Source organism: Schistocerca cancellata, chromosome 2 (genome assembly GCF_023864275.1).
Source record: "Schistocerca cancellata isolate TAMUIC-IGC-003103 chromosome 2, iqSchCanc2.1, whole genome shotgun sequence".
NCBI lineage: Eukaryota > Metazoa > Arthropoda > Insecta > Orthoptera > Acrididae > Schistocerca > Schistocerca cancellata.
This window is the reverse complement of record NC_064627.1, coordinates 908,596,630-908,618,780: the sequence shown is the minus strand read 5'-3', so window position 1 is coordinate 908,618,780 and position 22,151 is coordinate 908,596,630. Positions and strand designations below refer to the sequence as shown.

General features: G+C 41.2%; 1 protein-coding gene across 1 annotated transcript in view; it reads left to right on the top strand.

Annotated features, from left to right (window-relative positions):
• LOC126162841 (cytochrome b5 reductase 4) overlaps positions 1-22,151 on the top strand; it is a 305,369-nt gene that overhangs the window by 166,053 nt on the left and 117,165 nt on the right. Inside the window, exon 3 of the mRNA XM_049919604.1 lies at positions 14,868-15,038. Within this exon, the coding sequence (XP_049775561.1) occupies positions 14,868-15,038 (171 nt within the window). The remainder of the gene's footprint in view (positions 1-14,867; positions 15,039-22,151) is intronic.

Genomic DNA, 22,151 nt, shown 5'->3' with positions numbered 1-22,151 from the left:
TATTGGCATGGGCCCCTTTTCCACTGGGAATGTGTCAGTCGTGAATAACAGCAAATATTATAATCTCTCTTTAAAGGACCTGGCACATGCCACTGTGCTATAAGTTCCCACCTAAGATACTATATGGCATCGGCTGTCTTCCAGTACCAAAATCACAAAATCAATGATTGCGAAATAGTTGCCGTTGCAGGATTTTGTGCGTGATCTGGCGTCTCGATTATGCCCCATAAATGTCTGATGCGATCTGAGTGGCCAAATCATTCATTCGAATTATCCAGGATGTTCTTCAAACCAATCACAAACAATTGTGGCCTTGTGACATGGCGCTTTGTCATCCATAGAAATTCCATCATTGTTTGGGAACATGAAGTCCATGAACAGCTGCAAAATATTCCACGTAGCCGAACGTAACCATTTTCTGTCAATGATCAGTCCAGTTGGACGAGAGGACCCAGTTCACTCCATGTAAACACAATCCACACCATATGGAGCCATCACCAGCTTGTACAGTGCCTTGTTGACAACTTGGGTCCATGACTTCGTGGGGTCCGCGCCACACTCGAACCCTGTTATCAGCTTTTACCAAGTGAGATCAGAATGCATCTGACGAGGCCACAGTTTTCTAATCGTTGAGGGTCCAACCGAAATGGCGCTACATGCGATGTCGTTATGTTAGCAAAGGCACTCGGGTCGTTCACCTCTGACGACAAATTTCGCAGCAGTGCCCTAACGGATACTTTTTGCGGTTATTTCACGCACTGTTGTTTGTTTGCACCACAAATCTGCGCAAACGCCGCTGCTCTCGGCCGTTACGTGAAGGGCGTCGGCTACTGCGTTTTCGTGGTGTAATGCCTGAAATTTTGTATTCTCGACACGTTCTTGATACTGTGGATCTCAGAATATTGAATTCCTTAAGGATTTCCGAAATGGAATGTGCCATGCGTCTGGCTGCAACTATCATTTAGCATCCGAAGTCTGTTAATTCCGGTCGTGCTGCCATAATCACGTAGGAAACCTTTTCACATGAATCACCCCAGTACAAATGTCAGCTCCGCCTATGCACTATCCTTTTATACCTAGTGTACGCGATACTGCCGCAATCAGTGTATGTGCACATTGCTAACCCACGAGTTTTGTCACCTCAGCGTATGTTTTGTTACAAGTTTTATAAACTGTTAATATGCATTTCGCAGAAAAGAAACGACTATCATGAAAAAATTTATTCTTTTTATTATACATCAACCCCATTTATTATCCTGCAATGTTTTCCAAACAAACGTTTTTTATGTGCTTTAAATGAAGCTCACCCAGTGCGAGCTGCGTATACTTCAATTACTTACTATTCAACAGCATAAATTGATAAAGTTCCCGCCATATTCCCGCTTGACATAACCTACTCAGAGTATGACCTTCGTCCGAAATATTTCATAGTAGTCTTCAGAAAATGAAAGTTCGTACTGCCTTGAATAGCTGTAAGTTCGATGGATGTCGGAAATATTTCAGTGTCTAACTACAGTTGAACATATTTAAATGTCTCGCAGCTTAGCGGGCGTCTAGAACTCCCCCAATTCCCCCAAGCCTACTCTCTCTCACGCACAGCACAGCACAGCACAGCACACTTCCCCGCTCATTTCCCGACAGATGGCCGGTGCAAGACTTCGTGCTCAAGCGCCCTCATTGAGGTAACTAGATTTGTATTCGTCGGAAATTATTTAGGGATCCTGTAGAAACATTTGATGTCAGCTATGCAACGTAAAACACACAGTGAAGAAAAAACCCTTAACTGTAAATACTCTGTGGTGTGTTGCTATCGTGTTGTTTGCTGAGTTTAAATCTGAGTGAGAAACTACATTTTGTTCTTCGGTGTACACGTTCGGTGGTAGGAGAGCAAGTTTGATGCAATATATATATATATATATCTCCAAGACTTACATAGAAAATTCATTGATTTTGGTACAGTATTCGCGTGTTTCAGCCAAAGAATTGAATGGTTTGGACTCAGAAGTCAATGATTTACTGTATGTATGCACTATACTCTGTATATCCATTTTGTCTTTAGTTTTGGGTAGTTGACTTTCTTCATAACTGCCTGTGGCACAAGGAGATAAATATGTTACTGTTGTTTGAAGAGGACTCATGTTGACGTCAAGAAAATTTTACACATGTGCCTGCCATGTAAGTACACAAAAACACATCTTGCTAGCAAATAGAAGCACCAGTTCACACCAATCGATTGCGAGCATGAAGTCCTGTTGCATGTCAGTACCATGCTTCCCGCTGTGGCGTCGCTGGCCTCCATTCTCTGATAGTGGATAGTATTACGTTTCCATGTGATCCAGTGGCTGTCGATTCATACTGCCGAGCAGCTGGTCCCAGCCACGCAGCACCATGAGTTCCCGCACATGCGTGGAGATCTCAGCCGCAGTGGCGCATCACATAGCCGCATGTGTTGCTGTTGGTTGCTCCCTGGCGTACAGTGTTCATCTTCCACCGTCAGGTGGGATTGTGCTCTGTGGCTGATGGTGGAAGAGTATTTTTGTTGCCACCACCCTCGAGAGATGTTTTTTCCTCACAAGCTTTTGCAGCGTTCTTAGTGGTTGCGATTCACCTTGTCAATTCGTGTAAATGTGTTAGATTCTGAAATGTGGTAGATACAAGATGGATTGCGGGCTTGCTATTGACTAATTTGATTTGTTTAAGACATGAAATGTATTCGCAGTTGTGAATATGGATAACCATCAACTGTATAATGGAATGACGGCAATGAAAATTTGTGCTGTACTGGGACTCACTCGGATCTCCTGCTTATCATGAGCGTTCGCCTTACCATTAGGCTATCAGAGCATGATTCAGCGCTTGACTCCAACTTCCATATGTCACCAACCATGTTTCTACAACCTGCACTTGTACATCCATTACGTACAGTCCTGTACATGGAAGACATTTTACTTGAAAGTCACATGCCCAGTGTTGGTGGATAAATACAGTATTGCAGTGCCTGTGTTAATTCAAATAACAGTGGGATGTTCCTTTGGACCTATATGCATGTCCAAAGGAAGAGGCACTGTGGAGACTACAGCCACTACGAAATATATGAAATGTATTCGAAGTTATGAATATGGATAACCATCAGCTGTATAATGTAATGAGGACAATGTCTCCCCTTTACGGGAATGCTTGTAATGGAGTACAGGCTGTAGACACATCGTTGGCGATATTGGAAGTATCCTTGCGTGCATGCATGCAATATGGAATAACACAGGCACTTCGATATCATATCGGAATTGTTTAACTGCTGCCAAACATTAATTTTTTTGTGGTGAGTAGTACCGTAGGACTGCGCATCTTCAGGTTCCTTGCAAAAGTTGGTGTGGGCTATTTCTCATTTTATGCGTGAGTACACTTTTCACATTTTCAAATTTCTCCGCCATTTTAACTGAGGTCACATGGGCTGTGACTGCAGTACCAACAACAACATACTTGTAGTGGAAAATGTTGCACTTCATGTTGTATTCGAGTCGGCAACAAGCATTTAGTTTCCTGGAGTGGCTCTGTGTCACTGACTGTGGTGGTGCAGACAGGCAGTGGCACAGCAGCCTGTGCCGAAGGGACTCTTCACGTATTTTTTATTTAAATACAAATGTAGTTGTTGTTATCCTGTACCAGTGGTGATGGTAACAGCACAAGTGGGCTGAAACTGAATGAGGGAAACAGTTTATGCATTAAGTATGAGCATATCTCAAGTGAACTTAGGACATGTCAGCTCTTGGGGTCCAAACTTAGGGTGGCAATTGTTTGAAATGAAATGAAATGAGGTGAGGGAGATTGCTTAAATCCGCAAGCTGTGCCGTCAGGGAGGTGAGGGAAATTGTTTAAATGTTATTTTAAACTGGGCTGTTTGAATTTCCTACCATTTTAAACTTAGCATAAGTCAGTTGCGATGTCATAGGCGAGGGGAAAACCAATGATTAGGGTTTCCCGCCATAGGGCAATGAGCCTATGATGTCAGAGAGGTGGAGAATTCTGACAACCATGCAGGCTGCACCAGTGTCCTCTGGCTCGCCATTCGCTTTCCCATCACTGGGATAATTGCTAATCTTGGATTTATTTTTAAATTTCCCACCAATTTACGCTTAAGACAGTAGGGCAGTGAGCTGTGACATCAGCGGGGTTAGGGAAAAACATTGTATCATAAGTGGTTGTTTTGAATTCCTGCTGTTTTTTTAATTTCTTGCAATTTTATACTAGGGTAGTAGGCTTATGATACGAGAGGGGATGGGGAGAAATGAGGAAAGTCTTAGCTTTCAGTGAAAGGAAAAAATTTAGTGTATCCAGGTGCTCTTCTTATATGAAAAGATTTAAGTCAGTATTACACAGGTCGGATCTGAAATTTTTTTATGGCTACTGGCTTAAAAATGCTCCATACACCCACGTCTAGGCGCTCCCCCCCCCCCCTCCCCGCTCCTACAGACTATCGTATGAACCCCCTTGCGCGACAGGGGTGCGTATTTATTGTCCAGATAAGCTTGGTGCCCCGGCCTCTCAGGATATTGGCATCGCGCCCAGAATCCATCCTTCTGGCTGCTGTTCCCTGCAGCTGTACAGAAAAGTGCTGAATATTTCAGCCCCACACGTATCTGCGAGAAGAGAACCTCACAGTGGAATATATTCATGTATGGAATGTAAAAGTGTTACATAAGCAATATATGGTAAGCAAGCTTCTGTTTCCCAATATCTCACCTGTCCAATTGACCCTTAATAAAAGCTATATTATCGTTTGAAAAACCATACTCGCACATTTTCATGATAGGACGTATTCCCATTAGTGGAGTAGTGAAATGCTACATTTGTTGGAAGCTTTGTCAGATGAACGGCTTCATGTTTTTAAAGGTGAAGGGCTAATTGTCAGATTTTTAGCAAGACGATTTTTTTTTAATTTCAAATGTAGCGGCAAGTTAAAGGTTCTTTATGTTCATAATAACAAGAAAAAACACATTTTAAGGCACTTCGTGCTTTTGTTTCAAAATGGTCGTCTTTGGAAGGAAAGAAAAGAAAATAAAAGTTGGATTGCAATGTCATTGGAGACTTACACATAACAAGCTCCAATTGAACGATTGTGGAGGAAGTTATCAGCTGGGCCCTTCCTAAGGAATTCTGCCGTCGTTGTTGTTCCTTTAATCCGCTGAATGTCTACGAACCCTGTCTTGTGTCTTAAGGATTGATTCAATGTCAGAAAGGAAGTAACCAACATTTGAAACCGGTAATGTGACTTCCGAAGGAAAGAAGCCATGACAGTGTGCCATATAGGTGAATGGATGGATGGATGGATGGATGGATGGATCGATCGATCGATCGATCGATCAGGGTTGCCTTGTTAAAGCAGCCGTTCATTCTTGCACATGTTTGAAGTGTTTTAGGGAAACGCCAGAAAACTTAAATTAAAACTGAAACTACTTTTAGGATTTAACCTTCGTAAATCACCCCAGCCAGGCAAACTCAACTAAATAGTAATACTGAAGTTATTGCAGAATCTACGCAAACAAAATTTTCTTGTGGTAGACCTGCCAGTGGTTTGTTGACTCATTAATTTCATTACAGATCCCATAACTCAATATTTTTCTAACAAAGCCATCTGTGCATTAGGTTTTCTAAATTCTATTCTCTAGACTTTTGAAAGTAAAATTCGTTAGACCTAAGGATATACAGGGTGTCCATAAATAATCTTTACAACGTGAGACTTGAATACTTTTAAAACTATACTAGATATTAACAAATAGTTTGCAACAAGATCTCATTTAGTTTTGTTTTCGTATTCATACACATAAATGCGTGCACCCCTTAGGTCGCAAGGATAATGTCTATGTCTAATCGGAATTCCATTTCTCTCCTCTTTTACGGTTAAAGATCTCAATTATGAATCGTTTAAACGCATTGCGAATGCTTGCCTACAAGGAATATAGGTATCTAACCTTGGTTAGGTACACCAGATCCTTTACAAAACCCCACAGGAAGAAGTCTGGTGATATGAGGGTTTTGTTTCAATTGGGTATTAGACGTCGTCTGTATGGACCAGGCCTCACACCGAGCTTTCTCCTGTGGCGTCGACATTTATCATGTCTTTCAGGTTCACTTTTGCGTTAAAATTGCGTCACCTGGGAAGTAAAAAATTTCGAGTAATCACATATTAAAAATCATAGTTTAGTTTCGAAGTTACTAAAATTGTAAGTTGTGAAGATAATTTGTGGACATCCTTCGTAAGAAATTCTTGGTGTTTGTCATTCATCAACTCAAAACTACCCCTCAGGGGTATCCCGAAATGTCGGGCACCTCCCTTGCGACTCTTGCATAATCAGTTCAAATTACGAAACTGATGATCAGTGCGTTAAGTAGTGTACATATATAATGCCCATCACCTGTCTCAAAATGATATAATTATCGTTGGCCCTATGGCAAATAGTTTGAAATAAGTTACGTTCAGGAAACACTATTTTTTTCGGAGTGGTTTACCACAATTTTATGTCGGCTAAGATTCTTTGTTTGTATTTCCATATTTCCACCGAAGAATTTGATTGCATCCGCCCCCGCCCCCCACCCGACCACTCTCACCACCTTTCTCTCACAGGCGCAGATTTCAAGTTCGTGGAGCAAATTACAGAATGAAAAGCCGTTGGCGTTAAGAAATGACCGTCTGCTGAACAATTTGACAGCTGGCGCGTCTGGGTTAGGTTACAGAGCGTTTGAGAAGGCTGTTTATTTTCACTCTGTGATCCATTTCCTTGCGTAGGAAGTTGTTGATCATTTCCAAAACCGAGATACTTGTAGCTGCTGCTCGGTGTTCGGTAGAAATCGCGTTTTGCGGTGGACCCCCTACTCCAACGCGTAATATTTCCTTGTTAGAAAGCCTTGGAGGACAAAGTTGTCTTGTGTTTTTTATTTCCTCCGACCTTCGGACGATTTATTTATTTCGTCGGGAGACACGTCATCGCGATTATAGTATTCTCAGATTTTTTTTCTTTTGAGGGTTCTGGAAATTTATTTGGTTGTGGTGTGATCGTGCACAAAGAGGCGATGAAATTATTTTATGTGATATAGCATCAATATATTACACAGTTCAAAAGTAGCTTGTTAAAGTCTCAACAATATATATGTACACACACACACACACACACACACACACACACACACACACACACACACACACACACTTTTGCACTCTAAGTGCATTGACTAAATTTGTATGTTGTGCTTCCTAGCTCCAAGGCCTGCATAATATGCAAAAATAGTAGATGTTGGTACGAGGGTTGGTAAAAATGCAAGAACGGAAAAGACATGACGTTTAGCCATAGTCTAGCAATATCCCCACCGCGACGTCTGAGCTGTAATCAAGCGACCAATGAAACGTCGGGACTTGGAAGGCCAGTCAAAAAGGATGGTTTCACCGGCGGGCAGGCTTAAATTTGTAAACTGAGTTACATGTGCTTTGTACTCTAGCTTTGTTTTTACCTGTTTGAAGCTCTTAGGAAATTCACTTTAAGCTGTGCTCTTAGGTTCCTACCTAACCACACCCTTCGAAATCGCGACATATTCGGAAATAATCAATCAAGTATTTGTGACAAACGAGAAATATAAACGTCATTACTGCTCGTTTCACTCGCTGAAATTGTAGCTGTTGGGTCATGCTTTACGGCAATATTTGGCCGCAATAACATTGCCTTCAATATTACTACAGTGTGGCGAGTAGACGGCAATTTTGCGATATGGCTAGACAGTACTGCTGATGTCGCAGGCTTGTTGCAGGTATTTGCCGACATAGTGCTGGGAGTTTGCTGGTATTGTCTGCCGAGGGTGGAGAACATTTCGTATTGCAGGGCAATATGTATATCTTTCCGTGCGTGTAAACGGTTCTCTCTCGCTCTCACCTTCGTTTCCTACTTCTCACCGAAAGTGTTACAATCAAAGGTGTGAGCAAAAACAGTATGTTTCCCTACGCTCTGTCAAGGAGTATGGGACTTCATCATCATGTACAGTAGTGGAGAATAGGACTAACGAGAGGACTATGAATGTTATAAATGCAGTTCGTTTGTAACCAGAGGTATCTGTAAAAACATTTGACAAGCTGAAACTTCCTGGCAGATTAAAACTTTGTGCCGGGCCGAGACTCGAACTCGGGACCTTTGGCTTTCGCGGGCATATGCTCTATCGATTGAGCTACCCAAGCACGATTCACGACTCGTCCTCTCAGCATTTACTTTCGCCAATACCTCATCTGCGACCTACCAAACTTTACAGAGGCTCTCCTGCGAAACTTGCAGAACTAGTACTCGTGGAAAAAAGGATATTGCGGGCACATGGCTTAGCCGCATCCTGGGGGATGTTTCCAGAATGAAATTTTCACTCCGCAGCGGGGTGTGTGTGTGTGTGTGTGTGTGTGTGTGTGTGTGTGTGTGTGTGTGTGTGTGTGTGTGCTGATATGAAACATTCTTGGCTAGCTCAGTCGGAAAAGCACTAGCTCGCGAAAGGCAAAGGTCCTTAGTTCAAGTCTCAGTCCGGCACATAGTGTTAATCTGCTAGGAAGTTTCATATCAGTACACATTCTGCCGCAGAGTGAAAATTACATTGTGGAATTTGACAAGCTGTTGCCAATGAGCTCGGTTTCACCCTTGATGAAGCATACAGAAAAGTCCTAAGTCTTCGAACTGTGCTAAATGCGAGGCGAAAAACTGCGTAAGAAGAATGGAGACGCATGTGGCTCTTCATCCACACGGTTTGCATCTGATGGCGTGATTTTCATAGCATCTTAAGACATACCTGAATTAGGAATTGGGTGTGTAAACAATGGTGTGTGCTGATGAACAAAAATAAAATAATAACGAAGATTGTATTCTTACTTTAAACATCCCTTAATGAAATCTTCCAGTCCTTCTACCAATGCATTGCGTACTTCTGGTACGAGGGGTTATTGATGAATGGTGAACTTTAAATAGGGACATTTAACTTCTGTGCGAATCACCAATTGCTAAAAGCCGAAAAGGGGTTGTCATCCTTTGTAGCTAGTATACACTGTGTTAGATCTGTATCAGTTTTAGCTATCACGGACGAATTACTTGTATGAGATATTTGAAATTGTATTCCGACATTCGGGCAATATTTTGGGACAGGAATGTATTCAACATAAGTTCACTAGTTACATTTTCTGAAGAATATCACTTACTTAAATAAGAACACAACCACAAAGCCCGCTTTCTCTTGTTCTTTTCTACTTGACTCCTTGTGTAATGCGCAAGTAATAGAGCCGCACTGACTTCACTAGTTCGCCATTCGTCCATTTTGTGGTAATAGTGTAGCCCCTTGCAAAAACTTCCGGCTCAGCAATGTATTGCCGTATATACCACTGGGAAATAGTGGTCGTTAATGTTATAATTGTAGTACATATGGCTGCAATTAGTGCGTCAACATTGTCGCAGATGTCGAAGTTTCTTTTTATGATCGGTGACAGGAGATGTATATCAGGAGATCCATTTCATGTGGTGCAAACAGAAAGCCTCCACCGCCTGACGCCTTCCTTGCATCGAGCATCCATTGATAGTGGCCCTGTGCCTGTGTTAATTCTTCCAATTGTTATTTGTTGTGAAATATGTAGATTAGTGGCTTCTCAACCCCGTATCAAAAATATGGTTTTGAGTGCCATGGCTGCTCACCAGTTATACAGTGGCGGAAAAAAATTGCAACACCAAAAGATCATTCATGTAGAGTAATGAAATTTCAGGAATACGTTTATCTAGGTAACATATTTAATTGATTAACATTGCAAGATTGCAGGTTAATGTGAGTGTGAGAAGCCTTTGCAGATGTGAAGTGCTGGTACATTAATAACTGGTGTAATTGCCAGAATATTGAATGCAAGATGCATGTTTAGAGTTATACAGGTGCCAGATGTCAGTTTGTGGGATGGCGTTCCATGCCTTGTTGCACTTGGTCAGTCCACACAGGGACAATTAATGCTGTTTGTGGATGACGCCAGAGTTGTCGCCCAGTGATGTCTCACATGCATTCGAATGAAGACAGATCTGGTGATCGGGCAGGCCAAGGCAACATGTCGACTCTATGTGGTGCATGTTGGGTTACAACAGTGGTATGTGGGTGACTGTTGTCCTGTTGGAACACCCCCCCCCCCCCCCTCCTCGAATGCTGTTCATGAATGGCAATTCAGCAGGTCAAATCACTAGACTGACATACAAATTTGTAGTGAGGGTGAATGGGATAACTAAGAGACTGCTCCTGTTATCACACAAAATTGTGCCCCAGACCATAACTCCAGGTGTAGGTCCTGTGTGTGTAGCATCCAGACAGGTTGGTTGCAGGCTGTCAACTGGCCTCCTCCTAACCAACACACAGCCATCGCTGGCACCGAGGCAGAACCAGCTTTAATTGGAAACATAACGGACCTCTACCCTGCCCTCCAATGAGCTTTCGCTTGGCACCAATGATGTCACAATTGGCAGTGGTTTGGGGTCAGTGGGATGCATGCCACTTGGTGGCTTGGTGCTGTCTTTGAAGTAACCAGTTTGTAACAATTTGTTGTCATTGTGGTACTAACTGCTGCTCAAATTGCTGCTGCAGATGCAGTATGATGCATCAGAGCCCACATCAAACATGATGGTCTTCTCTCTTGGTAGTGCCACATGGCCATCTGGAGCCTAGTCCTTGTACAACTGTACAATCTCTTGACCACCACTGCCAGTAATCGTGTACAGTGGCTACATTCATGTCAAGTCTTTCTGCAGTATTGCAGAAGGAGCATATAGCTTCTCATAGCCCTATTACATGACTCAGTGGCTTACAGATAATGGTGTTTTTGTTTCCTCAAAGGCATTATTGACTAAAATCAGTTCACCACATCCAGTCTCAAAGGTAACTAATGCTCAGACCATTACAGCATGTATTTAAAGCAAACCTGATTTGCATTCTCATAATGGCATTGCTAGTGCCACTCTTATGCAACTGTCGCGGAATTGGAGTAGATGTCATCTTTCAAATGTAGAAGCATGCCTACCAACTTTCATTTATGTCACACAACTCCTCCTTGGTGTTTTTTTTTTTCTGTCAGTGTATTTGTGTGACATGGAATTGGCAAGAGATTTGCTCCTCTAAGCCCCGTATACATGGTATGGCCCCTGGCAGCTGACTTAGGTAGTCAATTCTCTTTGAATTAAGATACTCGAAGTATGCCTATGCCTCAGTGTCATTTGAATTGCTCAATTTTTGTAAGATCTCACAGATCTTGGAAAGACGTCATTTGTATGTCTTAAGCATACTGTACTCAGGTGTCTCACTGACAGCTTGTACATGCTCTGATAACATCCAGTCAACTGGTAGGCCATAATGCTGCACAATGGTTTATCTGATCATATGTGTTTGGTCACACAATACTCATGGGGTGTGTCCATTCTTCATGTATGTGATGGTCTGAACTCTGTTGAGGGTGTGTGTGTGTGTGTGTGTGTGTGTGTGTGTGTGTGTGTGTGTGTGTGTGTGTGTGTGTGTGTGTGTCTAGAGATACGGGAGCCCAGTCTTCCACAAGAGCCAAAACCAGGGAAGGTAGTGATTTTGGATGATTGGGTCTGGAGTGAAGTCATTGTTCTGATTCATCCCAAAGGTGTCCCATTGGGTTCAGGTTTGGACTCTGAGCATGTCAGTCCATTACAGGGATCTTACTGTCCACAGACCATTGCCTCACAGGTGCTGCTATATGACAGGGTGCTTTGTCATGCTGTTGCAATGAACCATCTCTCCAAATTGTTACTCTACTGTATGAAGTACCCAGTACTGTAAAATGTGTTTGTATCCTTCTGTATTTGTTTTCTTGTATCCTTCTGTATTTATGTTTTCTTATGTGCAATATGGGAACTTCAGCCTGACAACAAAAACAGCTCTGTACTGTAACATCACCTCCTCCATACTTCTCTGTTGAATAGGCTTGTTAAATAATAAAATGTACTAAATATTATAATACAGAAATGATAATCTGCTCATTATAAAATTTATGTGTACTCAGCATATTCATTATTTTATTTAGAATTAACACAGTGAACACAGGTCTGCAGACCATGGCTGTGAAAATGAAATGATGATATGGTGTTACTGGGTAGGATACCCAATCTGGGACTGCCTGGTGCAAGTCTTTCTTTTTGAAGCCACTTTTGTAACTTGGTGTGTTGATGAAGGTGAGAGAAAATGGTTGGGACAACACAAATGCCCAGTCCCTGAGTGAGAAAAATCTGACCTTACAGGGAATTAAACCCAGGACTCTTTGATCTAGATGCACTGACACTAACCAAAGGACCATGAACTGCAGACGTGCAAATATTTAAATGGGAATAGTGCTATTCATTTTAGTCATTTCTGGCTGTTGTTGGGAAAGTCAGTGTTTGTTACTTTTCCCATGGTGGAGGCTCTATCCATATCCTTAAATCCAATTGATCTGCTGGGTCTACTTGTGGAGTCAAGAACTGTGTCAGATTTGCTGCTGGCAGCAGTTACAGTCAGCCCGTGAAGGGGAGCCTTTATAACACTATTTAATAAGTTCATGTCGTCCACATTTTATTTTAGTATTGTCACCTTTACTCATCATGACAAAAGTAGCGTTAAGCTTAAACAATTAGTGGTCTTTTGGCTGGAGTTTCTGACCCTTGATCATGAAGTCATGGGTTCTTTTCCCAGCCGGATTGGATTTTCCCCATTCGGAACTGTTCCTGGATGGGGTCTCCTGGTCAACAAAGTCATAAGCACATTTCATTTCATTTTGCTGATACACAAGTGTGGCTGTGGGAACAGCTAGTCTTAACTAAATTTGAATTAGTTTGTTCCATTGCTGTGATTGGTGTTTCTGATGTCTTCATATGACAATCGCGCTCTGTGGAACAAAATTTCTAGGATGTTATTCCAACCGTATTCTGATCTGTGCACAACGTCTGTAATTATGGTCATTTCCTCCCTCTCTCTGTTTCTTAACTGTCATCTGGGTGGGAAACTAGAGCAACTCCAGCTGCTGAGGCCACTCACATGGCATTATGTGGTAGCAGCTGTCTGCTCATCTCTTGTCCTCATACTAGCAGGAGGCAGGAGATGGTCCACCTACAGTACTCTCACTTCATATTGAACTTAACTTGCTAATTGCAATACTAAGTAACACCAAATACCAAGTGCACAATTTAAAATAATTTTCTCTTACTTGTGCCAGTGCTACATGCAGAAATTTCTCAAAGCATTTCCAATGGTCTGTCCAAAGGAATTAGCTTACTCAGTTCGTTTTGACAGAACTCCTTCAAGCTCTCCTTTTGCAATGTTATAACTTCGTCAATTCAAAAACTAATTCTGTAAATCAGTTTGTTTTGCCTCTCCTTATGTAAAAACATAGTTTCAAAATGCTTAAAATATGTAAACTACTCACCTTGCTATGAGTAGCCAAAGTCTGAACTTCCCGTTAACAAAATTTGTCTTTGCAGCTTCACTTACGCATAAAATGAAACTGTCCCTTCATGCTACCAAAAAAATTAATAGTTCTGAGATCTATTTTCCACTGTTAAAAATATTCTGTACATAACCCATGTCCTATGGGATAACATTCTAGAACATCAACCTGTCCAACAGCAACATTGTTTATTGGTCCCTTTAATTTGTTCATCTTCCTTTCTCTGTTACCTATTGCTGTTCATATCTTCCCAAAGTTCTCTCTTATTCACTATTGCATTTAGATATATGTTCAGTTTTACATTTTATCATTGTATGGGTTTATGTTTCATATTTCTTACAAATTAGCTCTTGTGCCCCTAGATCGCTTTCTACAGCTTTCACCTTTGCTGTTAATGCACTTCCCTCCTTAGTTTATCACTCATTTCTACCCACCAAAACTTCTGGATTATCTTCAATTTGATGGTCATTTCTCTTAAATCAACCTTCTATCAGAAAAACATTTTTGCTGATATGTAGGTTCACGAGTTTTATTATGAAACGCAGATTGTAAATCCCAGAAAATTCAATTCTGTTTTATCAAAATCTGACTTCACCTCATCCTCAAATCAATCCAGTGCAGTCAAAATTAAAGACAATGGATTTCCTACCAGCCATTGACTATCTACAAACATTTCATCCTTTTGAATTCTAAGACTGCCAGAGTCACTTGCTGCACCCTCCCAAGCACAGTCAGTCAACAGTTGCTTAGTGTCCTCATCCTTGGCTGATGGTCAGAATACACACCAAAGGGCAAAGCAGCTGCTGTCTGTACTTAACCTGGTAAGGTAGCATTTGCCATATGCCGGCACTGCTGTTTTGCATTAGATATGAAGTCGTGCCATAGTCTGCTGCCGATGCAAAGCATTGTTTATCCTAGACTCCCATGACCTAATCCAGACTAGAAGTGATGCTATGTTTATCCATCATATGATGTATTTAGACACATAACCGGCTGGCCCTTCGGTCTGTCTGCATGCCTTTGCTGAAACTGCTGTGCCATGTGTACAATTGATGTTGCTGCGCCCATCATAACTCCATTGTTTCTGTACACGAATATATGCACCCATACCTAACATCCGCAACTGTCTGCATGCCACAGCTGTGCGGAGTTCTAGCTCTCAGCCTCCCCCCCCCTGCTAACTACTTATTTTCCTACATATGTGGATGAGATAGTCTGTGAGGGATACCAGATCTTAAACCTGAGAGGTCTAACTGTCTTGAGGATAAATTTTCACTTCCCCTGAATAGTAGTTAACTGGTAAAATAACTGCAGCCAACTTATTTTAAGAGAATGCACTTATAAAAGATAAGGTCAACACTGGTGATATTTATGCTTTCTGTTGTTTTATTTGCAGGAAATCCACGCAACAAAGTGGCATTGCGGCCTGGTCATTCCTTGATGGACTGGATCCGTCTTGGGCAGTCGGGAACCGACCTCACCGGTGTAGGCGGTGTAACACAGGATGTAACTGTTGCTCAATTGGCACAGCACAACACTAAAGACGATGCCTGGATTGCTATTAGAGGTTAATTGACTTTCAGTTGTATTGGGGTTTATCACTTGCTTGCTGTTGCTATATGTGTTACGTGAAATGATAAATCTTTCTAAATTAGATATCACACTAGTGTAATTTGTGTACACCACACTCGTTCAGTGTATGATTTCTTCTTGTGCTGCCTGCATGTAATAGTAAAAGACAAAAGTGAGTAATCTGTGCACAGATCATTTTGGATATTCACAGATTTTGATCACTCTTCACATACTTGATACAGACTCTTCTTAAAATGGGCTTCATTCATGTCAGTCCTCCATCACACTCCATAAATCTTAATTTTCTCATATTTATTAGCTTTTTCGTCATACTACCTCTTTTATTGGGCAACTGATAATGCAGTTGCATTGTATCCATTTGTCTATTTTTATTTGAGTTCAGTAAACAACATAAAGAGGTAGTGGTATCTTATCTCAGTGAGGAACATGTAGCTACGGGCAGGAGCCTGTAGAACAACTGTGGTTGAAGTTTGAGAACTGTTGACCATGCACTGTATAGACATATTCCTAGTAAAACAGTTCATGATGGGAGTTGCCCTCCATAGTATACAGTTACTGTAAGGAAACTTTGAGAGAGAGAGAGAGAGAGAGAGAGAGAGAGAGAGAGAGAGAGAGAGACTACTGTATAATAAGTCTAAAACAAAGCTTGGGGTAGGGATGTAGGTAAAGAGATGCTGAAGGAAACATATGTGGGTGTCAAGAGGGCAATACATGAGGTCTTCAGCAATTACTGTAGCAGAATATTATCAAAAGATCTGTTACAAAGTCCAAAGAAATTCTGATAGTACAAGAAGGCCATTGTGTTGTTGTTGTTATTGTTGTTGTTGTTGTTGTGGTTGTCTTCAGTCCAAAGAGTGGTTTGATGCAGCTCTCCATGCTACTCTATCCTGTGCAAGCCTCTTCATTGCTGAGTGGCTACTGCAACCTACATCCTTCTGAATCTGCTTAGTCTATTCATCTCTTGGTCTCCCTCTATGATGCTTCCCTCCAGTAATGAATTGGTGATCCCCAGTCAAGTTGTGCCCCAAATTCCTCTTCGCTCCAATTCTATTCAGTACCTCCTCATTAGTTATGTGTTCTACCCTTCTAATCTTCAGCATTCTTCTATAGCATCACATTTCAAAACCTTCTATACTCTTCTTGTCTAAACTATTTATCACCATTTCACTTCCATACATGGCTACAGTCCATACAAATACTTCCAGAAAGGACTACCTGACTCTTAAATCTATATTTGATGTTAACAAATTTCTCTTCTTCAGAAACACTGTCCTTGCCATTGCCAGTCTACATTTTATATCCTCCCTACTTCGACCATAATCAGTTATTTTGCACCTCAAATAGCAAAACTCATCTACTATTTCAAGTGCCTCATTTCCTAATCTAATTCCCTCAGCATCACCTGATTAATTTGACTACATTCTATTATCCTTATTTTGCTTTTGTTGGTGTTCATCTTATATCCTCCTTTCAAGACACTGCCCATTCCATTCAACTGTTCTTCCAGGTCCTTTGCTGTCTCTGACAGAATTACAGTCATCGGCAAACATCCAGGTTTTTATTTCTTCTCCCTGGATTTTAATTCCTACTCCAAATTTTTCTTTTGTTTCCTCCACTGCTTACTCAGTGTACAAATAGAATAACATCAGGGACATGCTACAACCCTGTCTCAACCCCTTCTCAACCACTACTTCCTTTTCATGCCCCTTGACTCTTATAACTACCATCTGGTTTCTGTGCAATTTGTAAATAGCCTTTTGCTCCCTGTATTTGACCCCTGCCACCTTCAGAATTTGAAAGGGATTATTCCAGTCAACATTGTGAAAAGCTTTCGCTAAGTCTACAAATGCTATAAGTGTAAATTTGCCTTTCCTTAACCTGTCTTCTAAGATAAGTCATAGGGTCATTAGTGCCTTGCGTGTTCCTAGGTTTCTATGTAATCCAAACTGATCTTCCCAAGGATGGCTTTTACCAGTTTTCCCACTCGTCTGTAAAGAATTCATGCTAGTGGTATTGTATTTAGTGTCCAGACACTCATGATGAGACAGGAACTGCAATTGAGAGTAGCATAACAAAAACGGAAATGTTGAACTCATGTTTTAAAATGTACTTGTTACAGAGGAAAATACATGAGTATTGACCCAGTTTAATTCTTGTACCACAGGAAAAATGAGTGAATAGGTATGTGTCAGTGCTGGTGAGATAGAGCTGAAATCGTTAAAATTGGACAAAGCTCCAGGTTCTGATGGAATTACTATGAGATCCTATACCAGATATATGCATGAGTAGGTCCCTCATTGAACAGTTGTATACCAGCGATCATTCAAACAAAAAAACTGTTCCCAGTGGCTGGAAGAGAGCACATGTCACACCTGAACTGATCAACAAAACTACCATCCACTCTCCTTGACATCCAATTGTTGTAGCTTCTTAGAATATTCTGAGCTCAGATGAGGTATCTCTAAGAAAATAACCTCCTTCAAGCCATCCATCAAGGTTTCTACAAACATTTATCATGTGAAATGCAGCTCGCACATTTTTCACATGGCATACTGAACCCCATCTGTCAAGGCAGTTAGATAGACACAGTATTTCTTGACTTCTGAAAAGCAGTTGACTCAGTGCCACAAAGGATTATTATTGAAAGTAAGATTATATGAGGTATCAAGCAAAGTTTGTGACTAGATAGTGGACTTTTTTTTCTAAGGAGGATGCAGCATATAATGTTGGAAGGGTGTACAAAGGGAAGGGTGTTGGAATGCATGGCATTCATGTTGTATATCGATGACCTTGCAGGTGGTAGTAATAGGAACGTCAGACCTTTTGCAGTTGATGTGGTTCTCTATATTGAAGTAGTTCTGTCCGTAAAAATCTGCACAAATATTCACTCAGAGCTCGATAAGGTTTCCAAGTGATGCAAATACTGGAAACATTCTCCAATGCAGAATTTTTTACAAGAGAGTAAAAACAAACCATAGAATACTATGCCTGCAATATCAGTGAATCACAGTTTGAATCAGTCAACTCATACAAATATATAGTTGTATCAATTTGCAGCAATGTGAAATGAAATGCTCACATAGGCTCCATCACAGTTAAAGCAGGTGGCAACTTTGGTTCATTTGTCGAATATTAGTTAATGCAACCAGTCTACAAAGAAATATGCTTATAAAACACTGGTGCAGCCCATCTTAGAATATTGCACAGGTGTGTGGGGCCCAAATCAAGTAAACTAACGGGATGTTGAACATATATGGACAAAGAAGGGTAACGCTAATGATCACACGACTGTTTAACCAACATGAGAGTGTCATGGAGGTCTTGAAAGATGCCTACTGGTAAACACGTGAAGATACTCAAACTACCCCATAATGACTGCTTAATAAGTTTCAAGAATCAACTTTGTCATAAATAAACCACAATGCTCTAGATATTGTTTCAGTAGGGACCAGAAAAACAAGATTAGGATAATTACAATGGGACAGAGGCATATAACCATAATTCTTTTTACAGTTGTAACATTTCTCCTCACTTCTATGACATAGATGAAAATATTGTTTGATGGTGCATTGTACTCTGAATATTAAATCATTTTCTACCAGTGATAAGAAAATGGTTTTTAACCAGAAAATGATACACTATTTAAGTATTTATAGTCATATACATAATAGTGCCCTTAATTTTTTATTTATTAAATATAATTGGATACATGAAGGGTCAACATTGTAATTGTGCTCTTTGCTGTGACACACTGTGCTCACATGCAGATCAAATCTGCAAAATTATATGTACCTACGATTTTAAATGATCTATAATATAAAAGACAGCCCTAAAACTGCACCATTACTTAAATTTTGTGTCAGTGCCATAACATGACATGTTAGCAGATTCCTTAGTTTCTTGTTCGTACTATTGTCTCTCCATTATATGTTCTTATCCATTCTGTTGGTATATTAATAGATGCTTGAGAATGGTATAATGCTGAAATTACAACAGCAGAATAAAATCTGCTACAACCACAAGTGGAAAATAGTACAATAGTTCTACTAATAAATAAATGGCGATGACAGAAGTAAAAAGGATATAAAATGTGGATTGCCTGTAGCAAGAAAAGCATTTCTGGGAAAAAACTGTTATATTAAATATAAAATTAAATTACAGGGCTATTATAAATGATTGAAGCGATTTCATAAATTCACTGTAGCTCCATTCATTGACATATGGTCACGACACACTACAGATGCGTAGAAAAACTCATAAAGTTTTGTTCGGCTGAAGCCGCACTTCAGGTTTCTGCCGTCAGAGTGCTTGAGAGCGCAGTGAGACAAAATGGCGACAGGAGCCGAGAAAGCGTATGTCGTGCTTGAAATGCACTCACATCAGTCAGTCATAACAGTGCAACGACACTTCAGGACGAAGTTCAACAAAGATCCACCAATTGCTAACTCCATTCGGCGATGGTATGCACAGTTTAAAGCTTCTGGATGCCTCTGTAAGGGGAAATCAACGGGTCGGCCTGCAGTGAGCGAAGAAACGGTTGAACGCGTGCGAGCAAGTTTCACGCGTAGCCCGCGGAAAATTGGCTCATGCCACAAATGGAGACCGACAGTGCCGACTTCATCTTTCAACAGGATGGTGCTCCACCGCACTTCCATCATGATGTTCGGCATTTCTTAAACAGGAGATTGGAAAACCGATGGATCGGTCGTGGTGGAGATCATGATCAGCAATTCATGTCATGGCCTCCACGCTCTCCCGACTTAACCCCATACGATTTCTTTCTATGGGGTTATGTGAAAGATTCAGTGTTTAAAACTCCTCTACCAAGAAACGTGCCAGAACTGCGAGCTCGCATCCACGATGCTTTCGAACTCATTGATGGGGACATGCTGCGCCGAGTGTGGGAGGAACTTGATTATTGGCTTGATGTCTGCCGAATCACTAAAGGGGCACATATCGAACATTTGTGAATGCCTAAAAAAACTTCTTGAGTTTTTGTATGTGTGTGCAAAGCATTTTGAAAATATCTCAAATAATAAAGTTATTGTAGAGCTGTGAAATCGCTTCAATCATTTGTAATAACCCTGTATATACCTCGATGGGTGATGAATCCACTGCCTTCAGTGCGAATGAACAATTCCATTTGACCTCATGTGGGAATCTCACACTAACAAGAATGGAGGACATGAATGGGGCTGTGGATAGGTGGTACTCAGTGGGAATATGGGTCAACTGGGAGGTGAGCCGAGATAGTCTGTACAATTGCGATAAACACTATGTTCAGATGGTGCAGTGGTTAACTGAACTGCCTTGTAAGCAGGAGATCCTGGGTATGAGTCCCGGTCCAGCACACATTTTCACCCATGACTGCTGATTCCACATAAAGTTCCAATGCAGCTGACTTGAATAACTCCCCCCCCCCCTCCCCCCGCCCCCCATATCAATTTACATAAATTTAAATGTGTGGAATTCTTTTTGTAAAGATTCATCCTGAGTGTAGTGTTGTATGGACGTGAAATGTGGTCGTAAGCTGTTCAGCCAAGTGTAGAACAGAAGCTTTGAGATGTGTAGAACAAAAGACCACTGAGGTTTAAGTGGATGGCTAAGACAGCTAAGAAGAGGTACTGAATAAAACTGGAGATAAAACAAATTTATGGCACAAGTTGTGTAAAAGAAGAGATTTATTGATAGCACACAACCAATCTGAGGTCACCCAAGGGGGCTCTCAACTCTTTCCAAACTGCCATAGATACTAAGTGTGTGAGCTGCAGTAGGAAAGTTAGTTCAGGGGTTTTGTGCAGCTGTTGTGACAGGTGGTTTCATTGGGGAAATTGTAGCGGTGTGGGAATTGGGGAAGCAAACGAGACTCTTCCACTCTTTTACAGGGTTTGCTCAAGAGATAGGATTATAGCTGGACAGGAGGAGAAAATTAGAGCCCTTCAGGCTGATTTGGACAGAGTGAGGGAAGAACTGAAGAGGTTAAGGGGGAGGAGGGTAAACAGTGGTGGGAAGTGGTAGCTGGGAACAGGGGCCACAGAAAGAGGACAGTATCTGACAGACCAATAGATTTGCCTTGCTACCACAGTTAAGTAAGGAAGAGGCTCCAGTAGAAGTAGGTGTAGTTAAGATGCAACAGAATCTCACTAGGAAACCAACTTTTTCAAAAATGTAGAAAGTAAGAGGAAAGTTCTGTTGCTAGGTAGCAGCCATGGAAGAGGCGTGGGTCAGATTTTGCAGGAAACATTAGGTGACAGGTACCAGGTCACAAACTTCTTCAAGCCAAGTGCAAGTCATAACCAGGTGGTAGAGGATATAGGTTCCTTGTGCAAGGGTTTCACAAAGCAGGATCATGTGGTGATAGTGGGTGGAGTGGGAAACAGTATTGATAGGGACCAGGGCTACAGTGTGACCTGGTGAAAATAGCCTCGGCAGCGACCCATACCAATGTTGGGCTGGTGCCTGCTTTCATGTGGCATGATCAGCCCCAGTTGAACCGCTCTGTCAGGAGGGTAAATATGGAGTTCGATCAGTTGCGTAGGGTGGCCACTCTGTCAGACATTGGATTGGTTCCTGTCAAGGCTATTGATGGGGGGGATTTCACAAGGCATGGCCTACACTTCAATAGGAAAGGGAAGGGTAAAATGGCAGGTTTGTTAGCGAAATCCATAATGGGGGACACTAGTACTCATGGATGTACCTCTTTCTTAGACTAATATCAGTGTCCAATGAGAAGTTCAGGCAGGCAGGTAGGTGCTAAAGAGGTCCAAAACTCACAAAATTTTCACAACAAGAAAGTAAATAATAATGTTACCATATTTAACCAAAATATTGGTCGAGTAAAGTAAAAAGTAGATTCTCACAAAAGTAAAGTAAAAAATAATGTTACCATTTTTCACCAAAATATTCTGGGATTGTTTAGATAACATTGAATCTGATAATGTAGTAGATATACTATGCCTGTCTGAGCATCACATTGTGTCTGATATGGAAAAGGCAAATATTAGCGGTTATAAACTAGCTGCACATATGAGTAGAGAGAATAAGGTGAGAGGAGGAGTTGCCATATATGTCAAGTTATCACTGTGTA